The 15,526-nt window shown below is 36.6% G+C and overlaps 1 protein-coding gene across 3 annotated transcripts; it reads left to right on the top strand.

Moving 5' to 3' along the window:
- The first annotated feature begins 533 nt into the window (after positions 1-533).
- On the top strand, positions 534-13,677 carry lgals3a (lectin, galactoside binding soluble 3a). 3 transcript variants are annotated; one of them, XM_022685019.2, is made up of 6 exons: positions 534-658; positions 1,043-1,060; positions 2,928-3,602; positions 6,888-6,976; positions 7,538-7,694; positions 10,494-13,677. In XM_022685019.2, the coding sequence occupies exons 2-6, from the start codon at positions 1,046-1,048 to the stop codon at positions 10,647-10,649; spliced, it is 1,092 nt and encodes a 363-aa protein (XP_022540740.1). In that variant the 5' UTR covers positions 534-658; positions 1,043-1,045; the 3' UTR covers positions 10,650-13,677. The 3 variants fall into 3 exon arrangements, with proteins under 3 accessions (XP_022540740.1, XP_007247652.1, XP_049337037.1); XM_007247590.4 differs by having other exon boundaries at positions 536-770; XM_049481080.1 differs by lacking the exons at positions 6,888-6,976; positions 7,538-7,694; positions 10,494-13,677 and adding an exon at positions 3,920-4,258 and having other exon boundaries at positions 542-770.
- Positions 13,678-15,526: the final 1,849 nt, after the last annotated feature.

Genomic DNA, 15,526 nt, shown 5'->3' with positions numbered 1-15,526 from the left:
GACAAAAATGTGTACTTTAATATCACAATCTTAATGCCCAAATGAAGATTATTGTTTTTCTTATTCTATTTACCCGTTTATTTTTTTTTTTTAATAATACAACATTTAACTCTAGAAAGTTGATGCTAGGTCTGGGAGTTTTGTTTTTTTGTATGTACGCTTATACTCCCTGTCTTGTTTTGTACATTTTTGTATCCATTGAATATTAATAAAATAAATAAATAAATAAACTGCGCCGACCCCTTTACGCTGCTTTTTGAGACACGCCCACTGTTTGCGTAACTTATGCCTAAGTGCATATTGACGCTGCAGTTTTTTTTTTTCAACACTCGCATTCCGTAAATCCCCGCTCACGTGCGCTGGGATTGCCTGGTAGTGCAAACTAGCGCTCGGTGGAGTGTTTCTAAACCAATCGTAACGCAAGCAGGCGACACTATTGCCCAATCCTAGACCGAGATGGCGGGGCGTGTTGGAAAACGAGTGGAAAAGAAAACATCGAGCTCTAAATCAATGATACGCCTTATTTCCGCTCTCTGGATTGTTGGGTATGACTTGTAGCTCTGCATGTTTTAATCATGGTGTCGAAACTACTCCATGTTCCAGCCCCAACCTTACTTCCTCTGTAGAGTTTAGCGGATTGTAGTTAGTCTGGGTGTCGGTGAGTGTGTGTGAGAGTGTGTATATGTGTGTGTGTGTGTAAAGTGTGTTTTCTGAACGGGTTTCACTCTAACAGAGGCTGATCCGGGGGAGCAGGCCTGCACTGAGGCGAGGTGAGGAACAGGGGAACATGGCAGACTGATCACAGCCAGGCTCTGATCTGAGCTCTGCTGTTTAATCGAGGCTGTTAGATGCTGGTAGATCTTCATTTAGTGGGATTATTTGGAGTTTATAGAAGAGCTAGGAGGCTAAACACAGGTCGACAATAATTGTGTGTGTTTTTGTGTGTGTGTGTGTGTGTGTGTGTGTGTGTGTGTGTGTGTGTGTGTTATGAGTTATGAGATGAGTTTATAATTTATTTTCTTTCTTCTTTTCTTTTTTTCAGGCCATGGCAGATTTTTCGGTAAGTTAAGAATTGTATTATTCTATAATATATTGTACAAATAAAACATTACATTTGTGGTTTTATTTGTACCACAGTTGTTTATATCTTATATGAATTATCCCACAGTTTAGCTAGATTTTTATGAGTGTTTCCCATAAATCTTCAAATATTATTACTCCACATAACAAAATTCAGCATAATTCAGATTGTGAGATGAACACACACACAAACTTACAGTACCAATCAAGAGTCACAGCCACTGTTTTTCTTTATGTTCTCTAAGGCCTGTCACAGTAAATTACAATAAATTATAAGGCAATTTAAGTGCCACTGACATAATGATAATAGAGTAGCATAAAAAAAGCATTCATACCCTGTTAAAGACAAAATTTTAATTTAATGAAGCATTTGTTATTGAAGCATTGATCATTGTGCAACCAGCTAAAGTACTGTTCACTGTTCTCTCTCTCTCTCTCTCTATATATATATATATGTATATATATATATATATATATTGATAGATAGATATATATTTGAACAAACATACAAATAAACACTGTAAAAGATATTATCAGTATCAAATCTTATAATTATGTACGATAAGTCGGTAATGTAATTCTTTTTAGACACAGATTCAAATACCCCAAATACTTTAAGCTAAATGTGGTGCTTTGAAGAATCTGAAGTATAAAACATATTCAAATTTGTTTAACACTGTTTACAAAAAATGTAAAAGCTTTAATATAGTTTTTAATATTAAATTTACAATGTAAAAAATATAACAAAATGAATAAGAAGAGTTGTGTTTCCAAACGTCTGACTGGTACTGTACATTGATGTGAAATTGCTGTAGAGTAACTTACTGATTTTCTTTGCCGTAGTGGTAAATGGAACCAGGTATTGTTAAGACTTCAGCCTAAACACCTATCATATTATCTATCTAAATTCAGCAGTGAGTGTAAAAAGAAATGTTTCATCTGAAATCTGACTTTTGGCACTATGTTTTTTCTGCATAACTCGCTGCATGTATCACTCCAACATTTTAATGATTTGTAATAATAATTACAAAAACTCCTAATAGTCTCCTTGATAATTTTAGCTATCTGTCAATGTTTTCATATTGTTCATCCATTTGGTGTAATAACTTTGTTAGAGAAACTAAAATACCCATTTAATTTATGTTTTAATTTTTGAAGTCATTGATCAGATGGGTGTGTTAGAGTGAGAATGTTAATTGGTATCTGTTTTATATATGATTTCTGTAAATAATCGTCTTTGGTGTGCTACATTATTTTTGAAAGATAGATCAATTAGATTGGAAAATTATTTCAGACTATCTTTCAAATTTCATCCCAAATGCATCAGATTTTCAACCTTTACTGATGCTGAGGTATTTTCAGGAAGGATCTCATTATCACTAGTGTTAACTGTGAAGTAATGTTTGCAAGATTTGATGGGTCTAGGGTCTTCCATTTAAGGCTCTTTATTATTTATTATTTATTATTATTTCCTTTGGATTCAAACACTTAAGCAGGGAGGTAAAGTACTTTCTAGAGTCATGAAGGAACACCTGTAGTCACGTGTCAAAATAAACCGATATCGCGTTCCCACAGTTGTTGCACTTGCAGCAGACCACACTGCACAAGTCCGTCTGAAGCGAAACTCTGATCAACAATTTCAAGAGAGCCAGAGGCTGGGTCTCTGTACCTCTCCTGGGTTTAAAATAGCCTTTAAACTTGATCAAATGTACCTTATTTTTAATTGCAATCATCTCTGGGTTTAAAAAAGAAACGCGCTAGTGTGAAAACTCCATGTTATGCCAAAACTGTCCCATCCATTGTTTTTTTTTTTTTTTCTTTTTCTTTTTCTTTTTTTTTTTACGTAGCTTGCCGATGCAATTGCGGATGACGCTCCCAGTCAAGCGCCCAGAAATGCTAATATTAACCCATCTGCCCCTGTAAACGGGGCTCCCCCTGCCACCAATCCTGGCTGGCCTGGTGCAGCGCCGGGTGGCCCCAGCTTCCCACCGTCTGGTGGCCCAGCCCAGCCTTCTGCACCCGGTGGCTTCCCTCACTCTGGCCCTGGTGCCCCAGGTTCCTTCCCCCCTGGCCCTGGGGCTCCTCCAGGGCAGTATCCCAGTGCCCCTTCTGCCCCAGCTGGATACCCCCCTGGCCCTGGTATGCCCGGACTGCCTCCCCAAGGACCGGGCCAGTTTCCTCCAGGTGGAGCACCCATGCCATACTCTGGGGGGCAGTTTCCCTCAATCCCAGGGGCTCCACAGGGACCGTACCCGAACGTGCCTTACCCAGCCGGACCCCCAGCCCCAGGCATGTACGGCCCTGGCGGCCCTGCAGCCTTTCCACCAGCTGGGGGCCCTGCGGCCTTTCCCCCTGCTGGGGGGCCTGGACCAGGCTTCCCTGGGGGTGCTTTTCCTCCGTTGCCCCCTGGCTCATGGGGTGTGCCTGGAGGGGGCTTCCCTCCCCAACCCGGACCACCATCGGGATATGGACCTGGACCCATGGGGCCTTATGGAGGGCCTGGTGCTCCTGGAGGCATGCTGGTGAGTATGGCTGTGTTGTAAAGTATGTCTATTGTGCCTAAAATATGGGTATGTCTCATTTCTTTGCCTGTGGAGGAGGTGTGTATACTGTAACTTCTCTACCTGTGTGTGTGTTGGTTGGTGGGTGTCTTGTCTGCTGGTTCAGGTATAGAAGTGGTCATCTGTCTTCTCTGGTGGGGTTGGTGTGGTATCTGAGGGGCTGAGGCCAGGAGGGTTTTTGGGTTGGTGCTTGTTGAGGAATGGTGGCGGAGATTAAAGTGTACCAATGTTCAAAAAAAAAAAAAAAAAAAAAAAAAACTCCTGTTTTTCTCTTTCAGCCGGGGTATAGGCCTCCGTATCAGTGAGCGCAGTGAACACCGCAGATATTCTCAGGGGGACCAACACTGCATCCTTCACACAGAGAGAACCACACACTCACATTTGCTGACTCGATAAAACAGCACATTTACACGCCCATGCTCTTAGAGGATCATCTGTTGACTGTACGGGCTGCCAAAGTTCATTAAAGCAGATTTTAATGTAATATATTTTATTCTTACAGAAAATGTGTTTCTTAATCTTGCCACCTTAATGCTGTTGTGTTGCACTTTTTTTGAATACACCTTTTGTAATTCACTTGTTTATCCAAAAATGAAGTAAAGACAAATGATGTACAAGCATGATTTACTCTCTTTTTTAATGCAGTTTTGCTTTAACACAGTTTGGTAACTCAGATATTATTTATTGAATTTAAACTATAGCATACATTCCAATAGATTCCTCTAGATGTTGCAGGAAAAAAATGTGAATAAAGCATATTTGTATCTGTTCATTCAGTAAACTTAAAGTGCAAATGTCTGATGTGCTAAATTTCCTTGTTTTTAACCCTGGCTTTCCAGATATAATTGGCCAATCATGACATGTTTGATGTCTAAAGTTCTTTATTTTTTAAGTAATAAAAAGCTTAAAGGAGAGGTCTGGTGTGAAGTGGACTTGGGTTGTAGTGAAACAAAGCAACGAATACAGACTTTAGTCACATAGCTCATTTATGTTCTCCCCCAGCATTTTTAAATACAACAATTTTAGCCGATGCTCCAAACAGGCTTACAATGTTAGCAATAGGGGCATATCATTGCCAATGCAAAGAAATGGCTAATTTCACACCATTAAGAAACCTAAAATAGCTCCACGCTACATTGGTAGTCCTTTGGAAACTGCCTGCTTGAAATTAAGTCATGATGAGCTGACTGGGGAGCACAAGCATATAGGTTGGATATATTTCTTTGCATGGGCAAATCTATGCCCCTATCAATAGTATTGTAAGCCTGTTGGGATAATCGGCTAAAAGTGCTGTGTTTCAGAATGATCGAGGTGGGCTATTTGACAAACGTTTATACTCATCATGTTTCGCTACGATCCAAGACCGTTTCACATTGGATTTCTCCTTTAAATGCACACTCACTCCTCAAACCATAAGGAGGCATTAAAATAGAGATTTTTATGTGATCTGTCTGACACTGTGGACATGGATAAAGTACACAGCTAGAACTGAAGATAGCATAACTCTAGAAGTTATTGGCTAGTTATTTGCTTTACCCATAAACATATTAACAAATGTGGACATTAAGTAGATGTTAAGTAATCCGTAATATGCGTATGTGTTTGCCTGAAGCTGGATGACTCAATGTTTTCTACAGCATGGTTTTAACTATGGGTTCAAATTATTGTGTAAGTGTCAGTTGCTGCCACTGATTTAACTACAACTATGCACTTTAGTCCACTTTCTAGATAACAGTCAGATTCAGTATCAGAAACTATGAAAGCAATTTGGGTAGTTTGGTCTGGTGATTTAGGTCTAAAGATAGCACTTAGCTTATTTTTTTAGCTACATTAGCATAGCCGAATGATGCTAAACACATCGCACAAAGTAAGAAATTTGTGTTTGGTAGACTATCGTATACCTTGTAGTAAAAATGCTTCTGGGCAATAAATGTTATATCATTGGACAGCCTGTTAATTTCATTTTTAAAAGGAGCCACAGGCAACAATTTTTCATGGGCACAAGCCACATACTCAGCTCTGCTACTCATCCAACAAATGTCTCTTTTAAAAGAGAAATGAACAGTCTTTCCAATGGTATAAAATTTATTACCAAGAAGCATTGATATAATAAAGCAAGTATCTGCCAAACACAAATTTCCTTCATTTCTATGCTATGTTTTATGTGAAGAAGTAACATAGCACTTAAATTCTATTGAATTAAATTGGTTTATTTCTGAGACAAATGAGTTTAAATGACACAAATTTATCCAAATAAGCTACTACAGAGGTGTTGTTGTAACAGGCCTATGTAGTGCTCCAGTATAAACCTTGGAACATGTTATGTTGTCTTATATTTCTTTAAATTATTCAGAAGTTAATGTATACAGGAATAGTGGAATGTGATTAGCCTAGTTTCAGTTCTGAGGTGTGTGTGAATGTGTGTGTGTGTGTGTGTGAATGAATGTGCTTTCTGGAATGGAGTTACTGAGTCACTGGGTGGGGTTTGGAATCAGGTTGTGTGTCCTGCAGCCTAATTTGGCCCACTGTTGGCATGGTGATGTTGTTTTTAAACCAGATGTTGTCACATCAAGCTGACTTTCATTTCCATCCATTAATTCTAGGAAAGAGTGTGTTGGACTCTTCTTTTAAGGTCATATGTTTGTGTTTGTGGAGGGAATGTTCTGTAAATGCTTCTGTAGCTGAAGTTTAGACATGTTTTAGGAACTAGAGACTATTAAAGTATGAAAGTAATCATTTGAATTCCTCTTCTAATGAGAGATCGAGTGATTTATTTAATGCCACAACTGATGCCTTAAATAACATCAATAATAATAATAATACTTTATTCTCATTTAGGACACCAAAACAGCTTTATAGTTTACTTTTGCACTTTTAATAATTCGATACACTTGTGTTTTAACCTAGTATTTGTAACAGTCATTAAACATATTTTAAGAGAAGTATTAAGAGGCTGAGGTGATCTTAGCAAAATAATATAATGACAGTAAATAATAAACAAAGTGTAACTTCACTATAGGAACAATACTGAAGGGTAGGGTAAGGATACTCCACACCTTTCTTGTGATATGAATACAATATTATAGTCTCATAATAATAAAAAGGACAACAAAAATACATTATATTTATATAGCACTTCTGTGACAAAAAGCTGAACCTCATGTACCTCTGTGCAAATTAAGGTTTTGTATATTTCACTGATAGTTTTGATTTAACTCATTGTGTATGTGTGTCTGTTTGTTTCAGCCAGTACCGTATGACCTGCCACTCCATGCAGGGATAATGCCCAACCTCCTCATCACTATAGTAGGAGAACCTGTTCCTGGAGCAGACAGGTAACATATTTACATACACACACACACCTACAACATCCCAACAGTATGCTCACAGCTCTATATGAGCAAATTTAACATGGGAATATTGATTAAGAGCTTGCTGGTGTGACGCTTCATGAGATGACTGAGGAGATAATTGATGTGACTTGTAGATCAAGAATATTTAAAATGAATATTTTGAACATTTTTCGTAAAGGGTGCTATTGTAAAGTGTCCACTATGCCAGCTGTTCTCAACATTTTCCACCTCACTTTCCACCTGTTCATAATAAGTAAGCTTTACGGCCCAGAAAAAAAAGAAGAAAAAAAGCAATATGTATATTTTTATTTGTATTTTTTGAAGCTGTTTGTCTTAAACTGATGGTGTTGACCAAATTGCAGTGCTGTGTTATGTTCTTATTTTTGTGTTTTTATTATGTTTATGTGATGTTTATAGTTGATTTAAACTAAATCTAACTAATAAAAATGTGCTGCGCTTTCAAACATTGCTTTCACTCTCATGCCTAGCACAAAGATTTGAATAATGTGTCCAATTGTAACATGTTGTCCTTTATATTCTCAGGTTTCATGTGGACTTTGTGAAAGGCCCTGACGTGGTGTTCCACTTTAATCCTCGCTTTCCTGAGCAGACCATCGTCAGGAACTCAAACCTTGGGGGCTACTGGGGTCCGGAGGAGAGAGAGGGGGGCTTTCCTTTTGTGCAGGGCAGACAATTTGAGGTACAAAATTCTTCTGTGGTGTGTTTGTCTCTTTTATCTTTCATTGGTAGTAGAGCTGGGTGATATGGGCCAAAAAATCGCCCAAAAAATTTGATCTTCAGATTTTCGATTTAAATCGATTTTTTCCCCCTAATAAAATCTCCTAAAAGTCGCTAGAAGTCGCTAAATGACGTCATCGCCTAATTTGCATAATGCATATTTTTGAAGCTGTAAAGGATTAACATTGTGAGAGAGAAAAAAGTGAGTAAAAACACTCTCAATATGTTAGAAATGTTATAAATGAACTCCAACAAATAAACAACTTCTGTTGCTTTTTAAGTAGGCAGCCACATCTCAAAATAACTTTATTTTTACGTAAATTACATAAATCAGTTTTTTGCCGTGTTGTTAAATGTTATTTTTTTATTTTATTAATTTTTTTTAGCCTTCTTAAGTTTTCTTTATTTACAAACCTATTATAGACAAATTGTTGAATAGCTTTTTACAAAGAGGGAGACACTGTGGACGAGGTGAGTGACAGGCTACGTGGTGAATGAGGGGAGAGACTGACTAAGACTGTGTTAAAGTAAATTCAGTGAGGTTTTTTTTTCGTGTCACACTGAAGACACTTTTATATTTATATTTCTGCTCTGTAAATACGGGGCGGGGTCAGTCAGCACACACAGTGGGTTGATGGAGCGATGTGTGTGTGTGTGTGCTGAGTGTGTGAGACTGCACTGTGAGTGTTGTGGGCGGGGCTCACGGCAGCAGCCGCTGCAGTGCGGAGGTCAGTAACTGAAGAGCATGTGTTCATCTCAGAGTCGCCAAAAGTCTCCAAAATAACACCGCAAAAACTCGCTAGATTTGTTGCTTTTTTACAAAAAAAGTCGCTAGAGGGTCTGAAAAATCTCTAAATATAGCGAAAAAGTTGGCAACACTGCTCCGCCGTCATGTTGTGTGTGGGAGGGAGGGAGAGAGGGGTGGGGCTGCACGCGGGAGAGAGGGGCGGGGCTAAGCTCAGGGGAGCGTCAGTGGTGAAAATTAAAACTCAGAGAAAATTTTCATAAAAACACATCGTCCTTAACTGTAAATTTGAATTAATCGATAAAATCGATGAATCGCTCATCTCTAGTGTGGGGTACTTTTACATAGATACATATGATAGCCACATCATCACTGTTGGACAAAAACCTAGTCTCTTCATTTTTGTCACTTTTCACTTTGATACATAATGCAAATCTGGCAGTTGTTGTTTATATTGATCTTGAAAATCTTGTGTCATGAGGAATTGACCAATGCAAATGCTCCAACATACCTTGGAATATAATATTTTTATATTAACTTATATTGAAAGATATGAATGTTATTTGTTCTTTTGTAAACTTGCAGTTTTATAGATTAAAGTTTCTTGTCAGCCAACAATAAATAGTTAAATAATCAGCTCAATCATGTCAGTAGGAATCTCCTCGCAAACTTCAAGATCCAGATCTTGGTTTTGGAGTGACGGATTGGATTATTTTATGAAATAAAGATCGTCAGTCATCTGTGCTTATTGCTGGTGATGCACTGGGTGGATTAATCTGCTTCCCCACAAAGCTCATTCACACGTTCAACAGCAGCTCAGGTTAAGTTTGAGCCAGATTGAGTTAATAGCGGATGGACTGACCACATATTTTTCAATCTGTATGCGCTGCAAGTCCAACCTCGGTGCATGTAAAAGTTCAGAACTGTATTGCGCTGCACGTGGAGTACGCACACAAAAGCAAAACTGCTCCCGGTTAAAAGTATTCACCTAAATACAAGCAAATAAACACAACGCCATTTAGAGGGCATCAAAAATAATCAACAAAAAGTTTATTTATTAAACGATAAGTTGATAACCTAATTATTGAGACAGGCCTAAATATGGGGCAGAATATTACATACAGACGCTTACAAATCATTTAAATTGGGTACATCATGTAGATAATTACATATCGTTGCTGTTGGACAGATGTTTTGTCAGCTACTTTTAGTTGCACCCATTGCTTATTCAGATGTGCAATTGCGCACACATACACACACACAAACATACACACACAAACACACACACGGATTGTCTAGTACCTGTAGAGAAGTACTGACAATAGATAATAAATATGAACCTATTGGCACCATGCGTAACGTCAGTATTGAGTTGTGGAGCAGTGGAACTGGATTCTAAGATTCTAAGATGGATATGTTGAGTTTGAGAGTTGGAGGTGAGGAGGAGTGGTGATTATTATTATAGCTAAACAATATATTGTTTCATCATCACATCATTATTCACAGAATCGCAGAATGTGCAATGTCACATAAGGCAAATTTGATCAAACTCATCAGGCTTTTGTTGTTTGATACAAAAGTAAAATTTACACAATTTGAGGCAGTTTAAATTTTTATTGAAGTTTATTTTACTTTATATTTGACGTCTAGGGAAATCAGTTGAAAATTCAGCTTTTTTTTTTTTTTGCAATACATAATGCAGAGCAGCTAGATATCACAATGTTGTTTTTTTCTAATACTGCACAAACATTGTGATTATCCAACATAATATCCTCAATGAATCTCATCATTTAATGCAATCAAATCCTCACAGCAATTCTCATAAATCTAGAAGAAAGCCTTCCATGGACAGTAGAGCCAGTTACTCTGACAAAAGGAAAATAAACTCTTTTTTAAACCCTTGATTTTGGATCTCATAACTTATAACTGTGGTGTATATAAAAGATATGGGGCACACATGTGATTCCATGTCTCAGCGCTGCATAAGGTGTGTGTGTGTGTGTTTGTGTTTCTCAGCTGAAGATCCTGGTGGAGGAGGATGTGTTTAAGATTGCTGTGGATGGAGTTCACCTGCTGGAGTACGAGCACAGAGTGGGGGGGCTGGAGGAGGTCACACTGGTACGGGTTATGGGAGACATCACACTGTACAGCATCGCACCCAGCATGATCTAACACACACGTACACACAGTGAACATTTCGTCATTTATGAAAATTCAGAAGACGTCAAAGTGTACCCAAACCTGTTCCTCCTGAAATCTCTGTGTTGCATTATGGGATGGATCACCATGAAACTGTGCACTGGAGAATACGACCGAAGCAGCATGTCGCCCGGGTCTCTCTGGTGTGCTGGAAGATTTAATGCTGGCTACAAACCGCATACTTTACTTGCTATCTTTGGACATTTTGATGCTGCCTTCAATTCCTGTCAGAAATATCGTATTTACGAGATGAACACATGAACATATAACCACATGAACGCCACCACAAATTTATTTAGATAAGCCCTGAATTTCCCAGTTGGGGGCGTGTCAGTAACAATAAAAAAAAATTAATTACGTTTATTTAAATGGATAAATAAATTCAATAAATTGATGCAGACAGTTCATATTGTAAACTGCTTAACACTTAAACACTTGCAGGTTGTTATTAGCTAACTAATAAAATCACTAGCAATATGTGATTTTTTTTATTATTCGCTTCAGTAGTGAAAAACAATATATAAATAAATGAACAAAAGGATTTTCCTAATGGCTTCCATTGACATTCGAGCGCATGTCAAGTGGTAATTAAGACCTCCAACCTTGTAAGTAGGAATTTCTGAGGAGGACTTGAACGCAGCATGAGTGTGTTTACATGCAGATAATAGTATGATCACTGAGGAGAATTATATTTCTGCAATAGTAATTTCAACATATTTTCAGTAATCTGTAATCAGTAATCAGAGTTTATTAGATGTGAAATGTGTGTACATAACTAAAATAAGTAAATTAACTAAATTAGGGAAAAAAATGTCTGGAGAGAGAATTGGCTATATTCAATGCTTTTAGGGAGCTTGATATGTTGAGTTATATTGAGTTATGTTGTTTGGGAGTTAGATGATGATTACTCAGCTTCATGACCTCAATAAGGTGAGAAATACGGTGTGAAATGGAATTGGGTTGTAGTTCAACATGAGTTTGAACTTTTGTTGAATAGCCTACCTCGCCCTTCCCCAGCATTTTAAAATACAGCACTTTTAGCTGATGCTCCCAACAGTCTTACAGTGCTAATGATAGGGGCATAGCATTGCCCATTGAATAAATCACTTTTTTACACCATTAACAAGCTTAAAAGTAGCTCCAAACTTCATTATCATTAGTAGAAGTTTGAGGGCTGTTCAACAAATGTTGTGCTGGTTGTCATGTTTCATTACACCTTAAGTCTATTTTACACTGGATTTCTCCTTTAAATGCAATCAAATCCTCACAGCAACAGTGCTCCTAAATATAATAAAAGCCTCACCTGGACAGTAGAGACAGTTACTCTGATAAAAGAATCAAAAATAACTATTCTAATACCACTGATTTGGGAAGAAACTGTGAAAAACAGGTGTCTCTTATATTTTATCCATGTAGTTTATATAAAACATATGAGGCAATTCAGGAAACAATTTTAGAAAAAACTAAAATATTCCTCTTAGTCCTCTAATTTTTTTTGATTGAAACATTTGGTAGAACTGAATAAAATGTATGATATTTTTATTTCTGTTGTTTAAAGTAAATAGTCTCTAATGATTTGGCTCCAAATCACACAGAAAATGTTAATGACAAATCATTAATGTGGCACTGTTTTACAGTTAAAATGTTTTACAATTGTTTAGCTGTTTTTAATTGTTACTGTTCCAGGAAACTTGTCTTTATTCTGTTTTGTTTCTCCTATAGACATATATATATATAGACATATATATATATATATATATATATATATATATATATATATATATATATATATATATATATATATATATATATATAAATGAAATCAGTTAGATGTAAGGTGAAAACTTCAAATTATGAGTCACATTTTTTTAAATACTATAACAGATTTAATCGGGTAAAAGAAACGGGATATTGGTGTGTAAATGAATCGTCTGATAACTAACAGAATCTGATAATGATCAGAGTATACGTGTGCATGTAAACACTCTCAGTAGGTACACAAGCATCTCTGTTCTCTGTTGTTTGACTGAACCACTAAATTTAATCTGGACTAGAACCATAGATACACATATTAGAGACCTGTCATGAAGCTCTAACAGCAAAGTATACTCCTAAGGTGATGACACTAAAATGCTCTTTATTTTGCAATACACTACACAGTATCAGTGGGCTTTTTAACTTTCTAAAAAGAAGGATGTCTAATTTCTCATAATGTTTCATTTTTATTGCTTTTAAAATATACACAGTGCTAATCTTTGCTATGCCAGTGGTATTTCAGTGGTAAGCTAACAGTGGTGCACATTCACTTTCCCTCACTGACATTAACACTGACTAAAGCTGCTGTACTTTAAACATTAGCTAGTTGTATATCTGTGTTCTTACAGGGACCATGTTAAAATGACATCAGAATTTAAATCTAATATGTGTATCTATGTTTAGAAGGGTTCTTTATTTCAGAAACATGAGATTGATCCACTCAAGCTGACAAACAAACACGGCTGTAGTTTTTAGTGCTGTGATTTCTCTGTGCTGGTTCACTCAGCCTCCACTATTTAGCATGCATACAAATATAGGACTGTTTATATTTCTTACTTTAGTGAAATGCCAGAAATTAGCTCTTTGCCAATAAGGTACAGTGAATCTGATGCTGCACTGAATTAGCTTTAGACGTGCTCCTCTCTGAGGGTGACGAACACGTTTAGAGTTTATTCAGTGTGCTGTTTTCTCTGTACGGCAGCTGATGAAGTGCATTTATACGTGTTTGTTTTGCTGCAGTTCAGTGAAACTCTGCTGGAAATGTCCTCGCTGCGTAAAAACTGTGTGCTGGTGTGATTTCTGGCGTTCAGAGACTGATTAGAAACTGTCTCCTGTCTTTTTCTAACCATATGAAGATGAAATCCTGTGTAGAAATGTTTCACTCAGTCAGTTAAAGCAGGAAACTAATTGCCAAAGACTTTACAGTAGAATTTACTGAATGTTTGGAATAAAGTATTTAAACTACTTTCGGAAAGAGTGTGTTCTGTTTGTGCAATGGGAAATTCAGTGGGTTAAAACACTTCCTTTTGGCCCTCAAACTTTAGAGTCTATCGTATTTATAAGACATGCCATTCATTCATACTAGAGACCACAACTAGACATTTTAAAATGAATGAAAAAACGATGGAATGAAACCTTTAAACTTCAGCTCATAGTAGTAGTAATGCTAGCAACTTTACGGCCTGTACTGAAGACAAACAAAAATATACAGGTAGGTTTTCTTTGTTTTGTTTTGTTTTTTTATACTTTCTGAAATTAAAGGGATATCCTTTACAAGTATTTAGACACTTTAATTTTTATACACTATTTTAGACACTATTTAAAGTTTTAAGACACCAATTTAAAACATTATTTTAAGTTTTAAGACACTATTTTAGACACTATTTAAAGTTTTAAGACACTATTTTAAGTTTTAAGACACTTGTAAGTATTAAGGCACTATTTTAGACACTATTTAAAGTTTTAAGACACTATTTTAGACACAATTTAAAGTTTTAAGACACTACTTTAAGACACTATTTTAAGTTTTAAGACACTATTTTAGACAATTTAAAGTTTTAAGACACTATTTTAAGTTTTAAGACACTTTTAAGTATTAACACACTGTTTTAGACACTATTTAAAAGTTTTAAGACACTATTTTAAGTTTTTAGACACTATTTTAAGTTTTAAGACACTGTTTTAGACACTATTTAAAGTTTTTAGCCGTAAAGCTTCGTTAACCCTCATTCATTAGGGGCTCACTCGCGGGCTTACTCTAGCGGTTGGCAGAGGGTATACTGGTATAACTAGAGGAAATAAGAAGTGGGCAGTCTCTCCATAACCCGTCTGACTAAAACACTAGTGTCCGTTGTGACCTGAAATTATACGGAGTAACAGCGCCACCGTGTGGTGGAAACACATTCTTCAGCTGAAAAGTTTAGTAGGTGTGTATAATAGTGTAATAGTAATATTTATTTTTTTAGCTGCTTCAGTGATGCTTAAATGCTTAATACATATAAGTGTGTTTTACATTGTAGATTAATATTAAAGTCATCCAAACTATGAAGAAAAACATTAGGAGTTATGTAGTAATTAAATAAAAAAACAAACCAGAATATGTTTTATATTTTAGATCCTTCAAAGTAGCAACTCTTGCCTAGATGACAGTTTTGCACAACTTTATGACGTAGAGTCACCTGGAAGGGCTTTCAGTTAACAACTGTGCTGAACTTATAAATAGTTAATTATGTAGGGTAGTTCCCACAACAATACTTGAATTTCTGGCCTCTTAATGTGTTTGAGAGCATCAGTTGTAAAGTTGTGAAGCGGTAGAGTTGGTATACAGTGAATAGCTCTATTAGAGTAATGCTCTAAGCCATATTATGGCAAGAACTACTCAACTAAGTAAATAAAAAAAACTTTAAGAAATGAAGGACAATCAAGACCATAAAAAATTTGTATGAAACCGGTTCTCATCAAGACCACCCCAGAAAAGGAAGAGCAGGAGTTTCCTCTGTTACAGAATAAGTTAATCAAATTTACCAGCCTCAGGAACAACAAGTTAACAGCTTCCACGATAAGAGCACCTAAATACTTCACATTTAGTATGTTGGTTTGTTTAAAAGTTTTGTATGATTGCTTATGGGCTCCTTCATAGTCTGGATGACAGTATTCATTTACAACAGGGGTGTCCAAACCTTTTTTGTTGGGTGCCAGAAGGAGAAATATATTTGAAGTCACGGGCCACACTCTGTAATAAAACAAATAATGAAATATACCACTTTAAATAATACTTTTTTCCTGATTATTTCATTTACACACCATTTTACTTT

Source organism: Astyanax mexicanus, chromosome 7, assembly GCF_023375975.1.
Source record: "Astyanax mexicanus isolate ESR-SI-001 chromosome 7, AstMex3_surface, whole genome shotgun sequence".
NCBI lineage: Eukaryota > Metazoa > Chordata > Actinopteri > Characiformes > Acestrorhamphidae > Astyanax > Astyanax mexicanus.
Note: the sequence above shows the minus strand (reverse complement) of the source record. Positions and strands in the feature narration are given on the sequence as shown.